Genomic DNA, 14,950 nt, shown 5'->3' on the forward strand with positions numbered 1-14,950 from the left:
TCCTGTTGGGGCCTGCTAATAACCAGAGGCAATGCTGATCAAAAGTCTGCTGAGCACCTGACATGCAAGCTGTGCTGATATTAATAACAGAGCCAACAGAATCATAGAACACCAGAGGTCTACGAGTCTAGTACACACCATTGTCTAGATGGTACACACCGGAATCATGTTTGCTTTTTTTGCAACAGTGTCACACTGTTGACTCATTTAGCTCGTGGTCCGCTATGAGCCCTAGATCCCTTTCTGCAGTACTCCTTTCTAGACACTCACTTCCCATTCTGTATGTGTAAGACTGATTGTTCCTTCCTAAGTGGAGCACTTTGCATTTGTCCCGATTAAACTTCATCCTATTTGCCTCAGACCATGTCTCAAGTTTGTCTAGATTATTTTGAATTATAACCCTATCCTGCAAAGCAGTTGCAACCCCTCCTAGCGTCGTATCATCTGCAAACTTATTAAGCGTACTCTCTATGCCAATATCTAAAACGTTGATGAAGATATTGAACGGAACTGGTCCCAAAACACACCCCTGTGGAACCTCACTTGTTTTGCCTTTCCAGCAGGATTATGAACTGTAAATAACTACTCTCTGAGTACGGTTATCCAGCCAGTTATGCACCCACCTTATAGTAGCCCCATCTAAGTTGTATTTGCCTAATTTATTGATAAGAATATTATGCGAGACCATATCAAATACCTTACTAACGTCTAGATATATCTACTGCTTCTCCCTTATCCACAAGACTCGTTATCCTATCCAATAAAGCTATCAGATTGGTTTGACAGGATTTGTTCTTTACAAATCCATGCTGGCTGCTCCCTATCACCTTATTATCTTCCTGGTGTTTGCAGATGAATTTCTTAATTACTTGCTCCATTATCTTTCCTGGCACAGAAGTTAAACTGACTGGTCGGTAGTTTCCTGGGTTGTTGTTATTTCTCTTTTTATAGATGAGCACTATATTTGCTCTTTTCCAGTCTTCTGAAATCTCTCCCATTTTCCATGATTTTTGAAAGATGATAGCTAGAGGCTCAGATACCTCCCTTATCAGCTCCTTGAGTATTCTAGGATGCGTTTCATCAACCCCTGGTGACTTGCAGACATCTAACTTTTCTAAGTGATTTTTAACTTGTTCTTTTTTAATTTTATCTTCTAAACCTACGCCCTTCCCAGTAGCATTCACTATTTTAGGCATAACTTCATCAGACTTCCTGGTAAAGACCGAAACAAAGAAGTCATTAAGCGTCTCTGCCATTTCTGAGTTTCCTGTTACTGTTTCTCCCTCCTCAATGAGCAGTGGGCCTAACCTGCCCTTGGTCTTCCTCTTGTTCCTAATATATTTATAGAATGGCTTCTTGTTTCCTCTTATGTCTGTATCTAGTTTGAACTTGTTTTCTGCCTTTGCGTTTCTAATCTTGCCCCTGCATACCTGTATTGTTTGCTTATATTCATCCTTTGTAATTTGTCCTAGATTGCACTTTTTATATGACTCCTTTTTCATTTTTAGATCGTGCAAGATCTCCTGGTTAAGCCAAGGCGGTCTTTTGCCAGACTTTCTATCTTTCCTACGCAGTGGAATAGCTTGCTTTTGGGCCCTTAATAATGACCCTTTGAAAAACTGCCAACTCGCTTCAGTTGTTTTTCCCCCTTTGTCTTGCTTCCTATGGGACCATACCTACCACCTCTCTGAGTTTACCAAAATCTGCCTTCCTGAAATCCATTGTCTCTAATTTGCTCCCTTCTACCATTTCTTAGAATCATGAACTCTATGATTTCATGATCACTTTCACCCAAGCTGCCCTCCTCTTTCAAATTCTCAACCAGTTCCTCCCTATTTGTTAAATACTTTGATTCGTATCAATAACTTCATGTTCTGTCCCAATATATTTTAACACCTAAAATAATGATACTCATCCCGCAGACTATAGCCCACCTCATAATTCACGTCGCTTCATCTATTGGGGAGGCTCCTTGAGGTGGAGACATAGTTTCAAGGCGGGGGAGGGGAAGTACCTGCAAAACTTTATAGCGAAATCCTACCATCAAAATATGCAAGCCAGATCTGCAGCTATTAAACTGCTGAGGTCCAGCCACATTTTTCTTTCTTAGAACTGGGGGAGCTGTCTTCATTAGGTTCAGAGAGGGTTCCATGAGGGAAAACCCTGTGGATCCATGATCTTCTGCTGGATAGGACCTTGTCTCCACAACTTTTCCAGCTCTACAGCATTACTGTATGTTGTACCTGGGCCCAGCACGTGCTACTTCCAGGATGCAGAAAGGCTGCCTGTGTCTGTTTATTGTTCCTAGCAGGGCAGCTTGCAATGTTTTAACGTATCATCATTCCTGATGCGTTTGCACGGGACACAAACTGCCTGCTCCCAAATACTCCCCATATTGCCTGCTCTCAAACATGGCACTGGGTTTCATCTCAGAGGAACAAGATGCAGATGGGATGAGATGAAAACATCATTTCAGTCACCTTTTTCCTCTGACCAGATCCTCTGAAGTGGGATATGGTCAGTTTGGTAAACCACTTACCCCTCCAGCTGTGTGGAGGGAAGCACATGGCTCTTAGGCTGCAGTCAAGGAGGCTATATTAACATCAATGGCTTGTGGATGACACTAAGCTGGGGGAGAAGTAGATACACTGGAGGTCAGGGATAGGGTGCAGAGTGGCCTGGACAAATTGGTTGATTGGGCCAAAAGAAATCTGATGAGGTTCAACAAGGACAAGTGCAGAGTCCTGCACTGTAGAATCCCAAGCATTGGTACAGGCTGGGGACTGACTGGCTAAATAGCAGCTCTGAAGAAAACCTGGGGATCACAGCAGACAAGAAGCCAAATATGAATCAACAGTGAGCCCTTGTAGCAAGAAGGTTAACAGCATATTGGCTGCATTAGTAGGAGCATTGCTGGCAGGCCGAGGGCACACTGGTGGGGCACATCTGGGTTATTGCCTCCAGAAAGGATGAGGACAAATTGGAAAGAGTGCAGCGGAGGGCAACACAAATTATTAAGGGCTGGGGCACATGACCTATGAAGAGAGGCTGAGACAACTGGGCTTATTTAGTCTGCAGAAGTGAAGAGTGAGGGGGGATTTGAGAGCAGCCTTCAGCTTCCTGAAGGGAGGTTCCAAAGAGGATGGAGAGAGGCAGTTCCCAGTGGTGGCAGATGGCAAAACAAGGAGCAAAGGTCTCAAGTTACAGTGGGGGAGGTCTAGGTTGCATAATAAGAAAAACTATTTCCCTAGGAGGGAGGTGCAGCACTGGAATGGATTGCCTACAGAGGTGGTGGAATCTCCATTCTGAGATTTTTCAGGCGCAGCTTTTCAAAGCCCTGGCTGGGATGATTTAGTTGGGTCCTACATTAAGCAGGAGGCTGGACAGGATGACCTCCTGGGGTCTGTTCCACCCTTAATCTTCTATGATTCTGTGATACAGCTGGAGAGTTTTACTCCATGTTTCCCTGAGCTGAACATACTTGACAGTTGTGACCACTGCTTACCTGGGTGTTCTGACACAGGGTATCTGAAAAGCTTCTCTACAAATTCTTCAGTAACACTAATAAGTTATAACCAACATGGCTGGGCAGTCTGGCACACTGGGCAGTCTTATCTTCTTGTGTGACACTACAGTTCCCTCTAGAAGACTTTCTCGTCTTCTGCCTCTAGAACATCCGCCCTACACACAAACACACACACACACACACACACACACACACACACACACACACACACACACACACACACACACACACACAATATGTCACTCCTCAAGACAGTGGTAGTTTGCCAACTAAAACTAACAATACAATCTGTGTCCTGCCAGAGGTGGGGGCAAAATTAAACAATTCATTCTAAATGATCTTATTTTTCCAGAAGGAACTTCAGCTGTTAATCCTCTTTCACAACAAAGAGAGTTGTTTTTGCACCCAAGGCCAAAGCTCTGATACAAAACCAACTGAAGCAATTGGTCCTGGAACATGCCCTGAGCCCATTTACGCTAAAGACTCAGTGCACCTGAAATTTCAGTGCATCAGCAAGAAGCCACCAACATTGTTTGAAAAAAAGAGTGTGCGTGTATGTGTGCATGCATGCTCTTCGGGGGGGGGAGAAAACAAAGTGACAGACTTCTAACTTCCTGTTCCCCCTCACTTCCGATATGTGTTCTCTTTAAAATTATCTTCTTGGCTGAAAGTGTTTTGGATTGCAATCTAGTATTCATCTTAGCTGTGGAAACCTGCATCCCCGAAACCGGGTTTTTTAATGGCTTTGGCTCACACACATAAACACTTTCTCCACTGCTCATTCAATCGCCTTGTTCATGCTTTCACCAATGTACTCGCCTTCACCTCTGCAGAGTTGTGTGCAGTTGGTCTTGACTACATCAGCGCTGCTGAAAGCCATAGCTAAAGGCTACTTAAAGCTCAGAAAAAGGAAGTTTACTACAGGCAAGGACCTTCTGTCATTAGTCGAGGGTAAAAAGGAAGAGGTTAAAAAGAAAGGTCAGAATTTTAGAGTTGGGGAAATTGGATTCTCACTATTGGTACCTTTAACTCCAGAAAGCAGCCTCTTAGAATAAAAATTAAAAACACCAATGTCCTTTTACTTCCCAGGGATATAAAAGGCAAGACTCCAGAGGGGGCTGTTCTTGGTTTATCCTTTATCATTCTGAGCAAACAAAAGATAATCCAGGGATAAAAGACAGAGAAAGCTCTTGGTAGAGAATGGGGAGGGAGAGAGGAGGGTGAGGATCTTGGAAAGACAGGATGTGCAAATGTTCAAATTTCCTCCCCTTCAAAGGATGTGTTCTGTTTATGCTCTGTGTATCTTTTTCTATGCATGTTCTTGGCCCGTCTGGTGTGTCCAGAGGCTTTATAAACTCTAGATTGTATTATAAACCATTTTCTTATCATAACGGAGAACCTTAGTGCTGCATTAAAAGATGGGTAATTTTCTTAAGCCTCTTTAAAATATATATAAATAGGATTAGCTGGATAACATGTTCCGATGCAAGCACATTATTTGATTAAGTCTATTCTGGATCCAGCTTTCACCAGGGGCATTGTCAACTTTCAGGGTTTTTTGGGGGGAAGGGAGGGGGTTATTGTCTGATAATGTCAGTGCTGTCAAATATGATTACTTGGGTAGTTTCTCTCTTGCTCCACCCCAATTATATATAGTTATAAAGAGCCAGATTTTTTTTTTTCCAAAATGCTCAGCAGCCGCAATTGGGACCAAATTCTCAGAAGAGCTCTGCTTCCATTCAGGCACTCAAATGAAGAGGCCAGACATTCAAGAGGAATCAGCAGCTAGCAGCTCCCATTGTTCTGGGTGACAGCTGCTGAGCAGACAGCCCTCTAGGCAAATCCAGCCACCTCATGTGTAGGTGCCCAAATGAGAGTTGCTGGACCAGGGGTCCTTTGGAAAATCTGCCTTTGGGCACCTATCCCTGCATCTAGGTACTTACAACGACAGATGAATAATATTAAATCTATAGCACCACAGGAAATGGAAGTCATCAAGTGTGTGATTTAAAGGTGAGAGGCTTCGATTCCCAGTCAGTGTGAATAGTCGTGGCTCTTTTGTTTAACTCAACACCTTACGGTAAAATTTTCAGAAGGGCCTAAATCACTCAGGCACTTTTGAAAACATCGCCCTTTGTTTCCCAGGAACTGTCCTTCCACCTGTGAGTAGGAAGAGGGGCAAACAGAGTCACGTACTCAGTTAACTAAAACAATGGATCAATGATAGAAATGGGAAAATGCTATCAGCCCCCTCAAGTTACTTCTAGGTCTTGGGTATCCTCTCTAGTCACCTGAGCACCTGTGAGTGCCCTGCACTCTCATTTTAGGCTGTGTTGACTTCCTTCCACCCTGGTTTGAGAGATTTGACAGTCCTCCGGCGACTGCCTTTAAAGAGGGGTGTGGGTGGGAATAATTGTTAGTGGGGGGGCACTCCAAGATTTTGGTAAGTGGTCAAAGGCCACACTTCTGTGGAGGAGGTGCAGGTGGTTGGAGAGAAAGGGGGTAGGGTGCCAGAGGCAGGCTCTGGCTGGGAGGTGCTTACCTAGGCAGCTCCCAGCCAGCATCTCTGCAGGAATTCTGCCTGTGTGCTGGGCAGACTGTTCCACATGGCTCTGCTCCAGCACAGGGAGGGAGGGAGGGAGCGAGCAAGGACAGAGTGAGGAAGCTTCATTAGGGGTCACCAAAAGAAATTAACAGGCAGCAGGTTTAAAACAAACAAAAGGAAGTTTTTCTTCACTCAGCGCACAGTCAACCTGTGGAACTCCTTGCCAAAGGATGCGGTGAAGGCTAGAACTTTAACAGGGTTAAAAAAAGAGCTAGATGGATTCATGGAAGTTAGGTCCATCAAAGGCTATTAGCCAAGATGGAGTAGGAATGGTGTCCCTAGTCTCTGTTTCTCTGGAGGTGGGTGACAGGGGAACGATCACGTGAGGATTACGTGTTGTGATCCCTCCCTCTGGGGCATCTGGTATTGGCCACTGTCGGCAGACAGGATAGTGGGCTAGATGGACCTTTGGTCTGACTCAGTATGGCCTTTCTTGTGTTCATTCGCTGCCCCTGCCTTCAGCAAAATTTCTAAGCTCCTATTAGCCATAAACTGACCAATGGGAGATTAGAGATTTTGCTAGGGGGTGGGGACAGTGTACAAAGCTTTCTCCTCCCTGACAAGACTGCATAGCAATTAGCAGCCTGCTGTTTAAAGTGGCTGCAGCTGGGTGAGGGTGCTGGAGAGGTGGACTGTGGGCCAGATCCAGCAGCTTGGTGAGCTGAATCGGCCCACTAGCCGCCTCTTGCTCACCCATGTTTTACAGGGTCCAGGAATCCAAGAGCCAGTTTTGTAAGTGAGGAAGGGCAACTGGGAATTCTGTCTTTTGCTGCTGCCCCAGTCACATGGGATCTGAGTGGGAAAGCCGAATGTTGTTGCAGCTAGCAGGCTGGGCAGAGTTTATGCATATTAAAGCAAGATTTTGCTAAACAACAAAGTTGTGCATAGCAGGGCAAAATCGTCCTCCAGCCAGGCTACGTCTAGACTGCAGGCTTTTTGCGCAAGAAGCTTTTGCTGGAAGAGATCTTCTGCAAAAACTTCTTGCACACGAGCACGTCCACACTGCAAAAGCGCATTGGAAAAGTGATGTGCTTTTGCGAAAGAGAGTGTCCAGACTGCCTGGATGCTCTCTCATAAGCAAGCAGTGACTGCCATGGACAGAATGGCTACTGGAGCACCTGTGCTTTTTCCTCTTCCCTCTTTTTGTGCAAAAAACCCGCTTCCCCGTCCACACATGCCTTTTTGTGCAAGAGCTCTTGCACAAAAAGGCGTTCTTCCTCATAGAACGAGGATTACCAATTGCACAAAAACCCCTCTGATCTTTCAATTTACTGGCACAAAAATGCTCTGCGAGTTTTGCAGAAAAATGGCCATTTTTCCGCAAAAACTCTGTAGTGTAGACATAGCCTCAGAGTCAATGGGAAAAACTCCCAGTGAGGTTTCTGGAACCTCAATCTGACCTGGAGTCTGTGCTGCTGCTTTAGGTATCCATAATAAAAGAACTGAAAAAATGAGTTGCTGGTCTCAGCCTAAAGGACAGTGGACAAACATCCTGTTCCTTCCCACCCCCACCTACCATGCCTGGCCATCCTGCTGAGCAGTAAAGAAGAAAGCTTCGAAAGGGCAAGACCACACTGTGGATGCGCTGTAAGGAAACATGCGCTGTTGCTGCGCGTGCTGTGTGGAAGCCAGAGGCTTGGGTTCCCGGGGGCTGGCAGTGCGCTCACACTATCAGTACGCTTTCTTGAACACTACATTTAGAAGATTGTATTACCTGTCACAATGGTTGCATTTAAAGGGTTTTGCGCCTGTGTGTTTCCTGTAGTGCCTCGTGAGTTCGTCGCTACGTGCAAAACGCCACTCGCACCCTTCCCATGAGCACTTGTAAGGCTTCTCACCTGCAGGGGGATGAGAGATCAGTCAGCACGGCAATGAAATTACTACTGCCTGGTCCTTCCAGCCCTTTGCCCCACACCTGGCAGCCAACTCTATTCCACATATGAAGCTGCAGCGCCCACCAGAAGCCATGTCTTTGCCCCCGCCAGACAGGCCTTTGCTTCCCAGCTAACCACATAGTGCATGAGCACCATTGGTGTTGCCCTACATGTATCCTTTTGCCCCACGCCTGGCTGCATGTCATGCAAGCACCAATCACTGATATTTACTCCAACTCTTCAAATCTATGGCAGACTCCCAAAAGGAACTGCCCATTCTGAACCTCTTCCATAGGCTGATTTCCCAGTGACTTGGACAGACAGTCCCCAACGTCATTACATCGTAGACTGTGACACTACCTTGCTGGAAAAAATACTGTTTATTAAAAACAAAATGGCAAACCCCCCACCCAAACACCCCACACCTGTGTCGGCAAGATCTCGTTCTCAATTCCTTGAGCTGGCATTACACAAATTTGGTTATTGCCCATGCAAGTGGCTATTGTTGTACACCAACTGGCTGCATGCCTGGGCAATCATGAGAATGGAGCACAACTACGTGTGTAATGAAACCCATGGTGCTTAAAATGCCATGTAAGTACAAGTAATGCTCTAGGTCTGTCTTTCAGAAATTGCCTTTTCTCTCCCCTTCCCCATACCAGCACTCTCATCTGCTCCCACCCCATATCTTTTATCCCCCCCTTAGATGCACCTGCGTAGTTGATTAGAAAGTAAAAATGCTGTTTCCATGCTGCAAGAGCAAGAGGAGAAGTGTTCTCTTTAAATCAGTTAATCCGACAGGCTACTGTGACTGATTAGCCAGCTGTTATCTTCAGGGCTCTCTCTCTCTCTCTCTCTCTCTCTCTCTCTCTCTCTCTCTCTCTCTCTCACACACACACACACACACACACACACACACACACACACACACACACACACACACACACACACACACACACACACACACACACACACACACACACACACACACACACACACACACACACACACACACCCCCCTTGAAGACAGTGAGGCTGCAGGAGTTAGAAGTCAGTGTAGAACCTGCTCCGCAGTGTTAATTTCCTACATTTGATAAGACACCTGGTTCTGGGGGCCAAATGCAGCTCCCATGACCTCAATCAAGTGTGGTTCTCCAATGCCTTTAACACTTTAGTTTCCAGGGTATCAGTAATGGCCCTATTTAGCACCTTTAGAATGATAAACAGATCCAGAATTCATATTTCTAACTTTACATGCAAGAATGGTACATGCACAAAAATATGATATACAGATTCAGCAGACTGTAATGTTCAAATCAATGTTACAAGATACATTTTGCATAAAGCATGCATGAGTTATGCATATTCATCAAGCATGGGGGGCCATGACAGGTGCTTCTTTAAATCTATCTCACGCTCCCACTTGGTTACTGCAGATTTAAATACCAAATACAGTGTGTCAGGGCTCTCTGTGTAATGTATTTACCATAGAGTATATTCAGAAGGTATCTGAGAGAGATCTGAATACTCCATAGTCTGAAGCTGGGAGTGTCACATGCTTCAACATAAGCAAACAGGACAAGTCAGAAAAATGTGAGGACCAAATTAATTGCTGGTGCAACTTGACTGACTTCAGCAGTTACTCCAGGAACTGATTTGCCTCCGTATGTTTAGGAAAAGCTTCTCTGTGACTAGTCATTTACCAAACATTATTGATTACAGGCTGGGCTCTGCTGCTCCAAAGATAAAGTGGAAAGCTGGCACGGAGAGGAGAGGAGAGTGGGCTGGGATATCTACCAGAGGTCAGCAATTCAAACCTTTTATCTTCAACTCAGGTTTGAAAAGCAACATCCATAAAAAATGTGTGCGGCATCATTCCTATTAGAAGAGGAAACCCTACATAAAGCTGCAGCAGGTGGAGAAATGCCAAAGCACAAATCGATCCATCAGTCAAGCAATCTCAGTCTACAGGTCCTACAGAATAAAAGGGAGGGTGATCATAGAGGGTTCAAAAAAGAGGCAGCAGGATTTTCATTTCAGATCCTATTCTCCCCGCAGCTCCATCTAGGTGCTGTTGTCCCCTCTTCCATCCCCCAACTACAATATGCAAATGTACAAAACAGAGCCCAGATATTTTAAGCCAATCATGAACATTCACCACACTACACAGATAACATTCCTCTACAGATGTAAGCCAAAAGACCTAGAACAGCAGGTCCCTTGTGTGTTGTAGGACCTAGGTAAAAGAGGCCAATGAACGATGCCTGTATTTATATGTGCTGCAGTATTTCATAGGACGCCCTAATTCTTTTCTGATCAGTGTGTTCCAGCTGATCATTTTGGGGTTAGACTTTAAAAATAAAAGAAACCCCAAAGAAACCAAGGGCTCACGACAATGAAAAAACAGAATAAACACAGCACAGGCCAGACTGGAACAAGCTAGACACATTGGTAGAAATTTGTTAGAAAGGAGCTTTCTGCTCAAAAAGGCATTAGAAGTTCTTATTTCCACGGGGCCCCATATCACAAATAAGGTGCCAAGCTCAGCCGCAGCCCCAACACTGCCCCCAGTGCAGCTCTGAGTGGGGAATCTTTTTTGGGTTGAGGGCCGCTGACTCACAGAAAAATCAGCTGGGGAGCATACACAAGTGAGAAGCAAAAACCAAACCACACAAACCCTCAGTGGCATTGCCCTCGCACACCAGAGCCCAGGGGAACCTAGGCTAGCCAACTGTGTGCTCCAGCCCCATGGGGGGATGGCGGGTGGCTGGAGCACCAGCTTGGGCTCACCCATCCCTGGGGGAGCCCTGAGTTTCAGGGGCTGGATCAGGCAAGCAGGGAGCCGCATCCGGCCCCTGGGCCTTAGGGTCCACACCCGTGGAGTAGATCAAGGGCACTATTTGCATGCTGCCCTCACTCTCCCCTGGCATAGAAAGTGGATGCTCAGAAACGACTCCTCATATTTTGGGCTCGTCCCTGGTGCTGGACCATTCAGCGGTTGAGGCTGCCGTAGGATGAGGAACATGTTTTTAAAAGCGGAACGCCATGGTGACCAATGGGGGTAATGTGCCCGATGACAATCATTTAGCTAGCTTGGCTGCAAGAGACAAGATGCCTCACTCGCAGTGGAGACAGCAAGGCAGATGTGTTTCTGCGTGGCTGTGCATTTGCTGCATACACTATGGAGAGAGTGAGAGACACTGACGCTTAGTTCAAAACTGGCAGGTACAGCCTGCCTAGCACGCAATCTCCTACAGACACACAAAGATTTGTCTAATTAACATTTGTCAAGGGCTTTCAGAAAGCAGAGTGATAGATTTAGACCAGTATAGCCCAGCATTCATTCTGGTAGGCCCGTCTACAATACATGAATGGGTGGCATACTACATATCTCTGTTGTTTATGCTCCAGGGGTGCGCTCACTCACATGTCTCTCATTTGGCTTCACAAAACATAGGGTCTAGTTTTGTTTTCAGATTCTCTTCCTCTGTAACATGTCATGCTCTGCCAATGTCAGACAGCGCTCCTTTGTGCTCCCAGCCAGTGTGCTCGCTTGCAGTCATCCGGATGGCATAACAGAAAGGCAAGAGAGCCTGTGACCTTTAAGCCATGTCAAAGAGAGAAACTTGACCCACAGACCTGAAAGAGATTTCCCCCGCGCCTGACAGCCATTTTAAAAATGAGAAGCTGGGGCTGGAGAGAGATTTCCCAAAGCAGCTCTGTGCACAAAGGAGAAGAACTAACAACCATATCTTGTCATTGCTGCTTCGCTTTCCCCTACTGTAGATAACGTTGAAGGCTACTGGTTAGCTACAGGTCCCAGAAAAGGAGGGGTGTGTGTTTTATTATTGGTAATGGTGGAAAAAGAATGGTGAGGGATGAATACCACACACTCTTTTGTTTTAGTAGAGGATACGTGCAAATAAAGTGCCTGGTGAAATAATGGCTCTACTGAAGTCACTGGCAAAACTCCCAATAAGGCCAGACTTTTCACCCTTTAATGTTATAAAATAAAATAAATTAATACATCGGGAGTGAGTATGCCCCCCCCCCCCCACACAAGCACTGCAGCAGTCAAAATATGTCAGTTGAAACGTGTTTTGTGCAATCATGATGTTTAATTTGACCTGATGCTGCAGTGAACTCTGTATGGAAAAGATCCTTGGGGTCTACACACTAAGGATATTAAAATGCGGTTAATTGACTAGCCAACTAGTTGATGGAATTTCCATCGACTAGTCAACAGGCATGTCCGCATTCCTCCTTTGAAAGGTAAAAGAGCTCCCACTGGGACTCTTGTACATTTCAAAGGAGGAATGCAGAACTCCGCGTACAGCCCGGGGCCAGCTGGTCATCCAGTCCACATAGTTCCCTACTGCATGGCACACAGTTTGGTTGCCAAAATAAGTGGATCTTATTTTCAGATCCTTTCATTCCTAAATATGCTTCTAATTGATTTTTACTAAGAAATGGAAAATGCCTTTTTATTTAAATGGACAGCATTTAACTCTTGCATCATTCTTTTTCTGCCTATATAAGAATAGTTTTATTCATTACCGTTTTGGCACCAGCCAGAAAGATAACTACTGTCTCAAAAGTACAAAGCAAATGGACATTAGGTAGAATGCAGAGGAGAGTCAAATGCACAGTGAGACAAGTTTGTGACTCTCTTTAGGTCAATAGGGATGATTATGTTTTTAAAATACGTATTTGCATGTACACAATACAGATCTTTTCATTTAAAATACTCAAAAGTGCCTGCATAAAGATGGCTATATTCATGGCCATTTAGAAGTGGGGAAAGAAAAATTAAGAGCCCAATAGGAGTGTTTCGCACACAAAGCCCACAGTAGTTTTCTGCACATAGTCATTCAGGACATGAAAATAAATTATTTTAATTCCACCTTATTTACTATCTGCATACACATCAACACACACATGCATGCAGCCCTCTGTATAACCAACAAGATTCAAAGCATGTAACTAATTTTTTTGTAAAGAAAACTTTCTATTTTCTATCCTGCTTGCAAAGAAGCATTTAATTCCATTCCATTCCACCAACACATAAGGCTGAACATACAGCAGCCTGAAGAATATCATGGTTATTCTCCCATCAATAAAACTGCCTAAATTCTGGTTTTCTTTTAAATATAGTCTAATACGCATAGCCAAGAAGGACGCTCCAGGATTCTGATGTATGCTTCAAGCAGAAGAATGGAGTTTAAAGAGCAGGACTGGGGACACAGGTGCCAGACATTGTGTAGAATTTGCACTTATGCTCCATTAATTGCCAACATATCCTCCCCCACCTCAGACCCCTTGAGAGAACAGCAGAGCAGCAGGCCCAGACTGGTACCCAGCAGCAACACCAGCAGCAAAAGTAGCCAATTAGCCTCTAGAACAAGTATGGGGGGGGAATGGATGCAGTTGCCTAGTAACCGGAGAGCAGAAACAGCTGTGTAGCAGGCCCAGATTGGTACCCTGGCAATGACTGCTAGCCAATTAGCACACTGCATTTAATGCTGATGTGGTTTCCTAGTAACAGGCTGTACAAATCTGTCTGTTGCACTCTCCTCCTTTCTTCATGTTTTTCCCCCAGTCAGGCTAGGCATTACTGTTTGCCCTAATTACTGATTCTCTGCTGCTTCAAGCTGCCATTATTTTTGTCCCCAGAGAGGCTGGAAGAACTTTAAAAAAATCTCCTCTAATAAGAGCTTTTAGTTTCAACTTCAGTTTAGCTCTAAAAGCTCAAGATGCAAGATGAGGCAATCAATGCAAAATAAACATATAAAAGGAGGGAACCAAAATCTCAAAAATTTCAAGATTTTCCAGGACCGCACAATAGGTTTTTTTTTTTTTTTCAAATTACACCTAAGAGCAAGTAATGAAAAGTGCTATTTAAAACGTGCACCATAAACATCCATAATGCACAAAGAGCTATTGTTTATGGATTTTCATTCTATGCATTTAGATTCTCAGAGAATTTCAGGCAACACAGGAATACTTCTCAATAATTACTGCTGGTGGGAAAATAGTTAAATTATTTTCACAAAAATATTCTGACATTTTAATTTTTTTGCACTGCAGGTTTTAGAAAAGGAACATAATTTTGTGAAGAGTTTTTTGTTTTCATTTTAATCCCCTTTTTTCCTTTTGTCTCTGAAAAATTGGGAGGAAAAAGGAAGAAGGGGCGGGAAGAAGATAGAAGGGGAAAAGAAACCTTCCATCAAATTTTCATTTTCCAATTTTGTAAAAAAATAAAATAATAATCATAATAATAATCTGAATTTAAAAAAATAAAAGGCCATTTCATAGCTCTATTATGATGCCCTGCTGTAGTCTTTTACTACAGGTTACCATGGAAGTCAATTAGGAGTGGTTAATTCAACAGGCATGAACTACTGGCTGGGAAGTTTAAATCAGGAATTGCATTATTTCATCTGGATTTTGGAAACAGGCATGGTTAACTTTCTTCAGTTCAAAGGCAGATGAGAACACCAGTTCATAAATCATCTGGGCTGTGTCTACACTGGCATGAATTTCCGGAAATGCTTAAAACAGAATACTATTCCGTTTTCAGTTTTTCCGGAAAAGGAGCATCTACATTGGCAGGCTGCTTTTCCAGAAAAGTCCTTTTTCCGGAAAAGCGTCTGTGGCCAATGTAGACGCGCTTTTCCGGAAAAGAGCCCTGATCGCCATTTTCGCGATCGGGGCTTTTTTTCCGGGAAAGACTACTGGGCTGTCTACACTGGCCCTTTTCCGGAACAGTGTTCCAGAATAAGGACTTATGCCCGAGCGGGAACAGAATAGTTTTTCCGGAACAGCGGCTGATTTTGTACAGTAGAGCATCGTTGCTTTTCCGGAAATTCAAGGGCCAGTGTAGACAGCTCGCAGCTTATTTCGGAAAAGCGGCTGATTTTCCGGAATAAGTGGCCCAGTGTAGAC

General features: G+C 44.5%; 1 protein-coding gene across 1 annotated transcript in view; it reads right to left on the minus strand.

Annotated features, from left to right (window-relative positions):
* The window catches only part of KLF7 (KLF transcription factor 7), a 76,773-nt gene that overhangs the window by 5,748 nt on the left and 56,075 nt on the right, over nucleotides 1-14,950 (minus strand). Inside the window, exon 3 of the mRNA XM_006129029.4 lies at nucleotides 7,846-7,969. Within this exon, the coding sequence (XP_006129091.1) occupies nucleotides 7,846-7,969 (124 nt within the window). The remainder of the gene's footprint in view (nucleotides 1-7,845; nucleotides 7,970-14,950) is intronic.

Source organism: Pelodiscus sinensis, chromosome 7, assembly GCF_049634645.1.
Source record: "Pelodiscus sinensis isolate JC-2024 chromosome 7, ASM4963464v1, whole genome shotgun sequence".
NCBI classification, from domain to species: Eukaryota; Metazoa; Chordata; order Testudines; family Trionychidae; genus Pelodiscus; species Pelodiscus sinensis.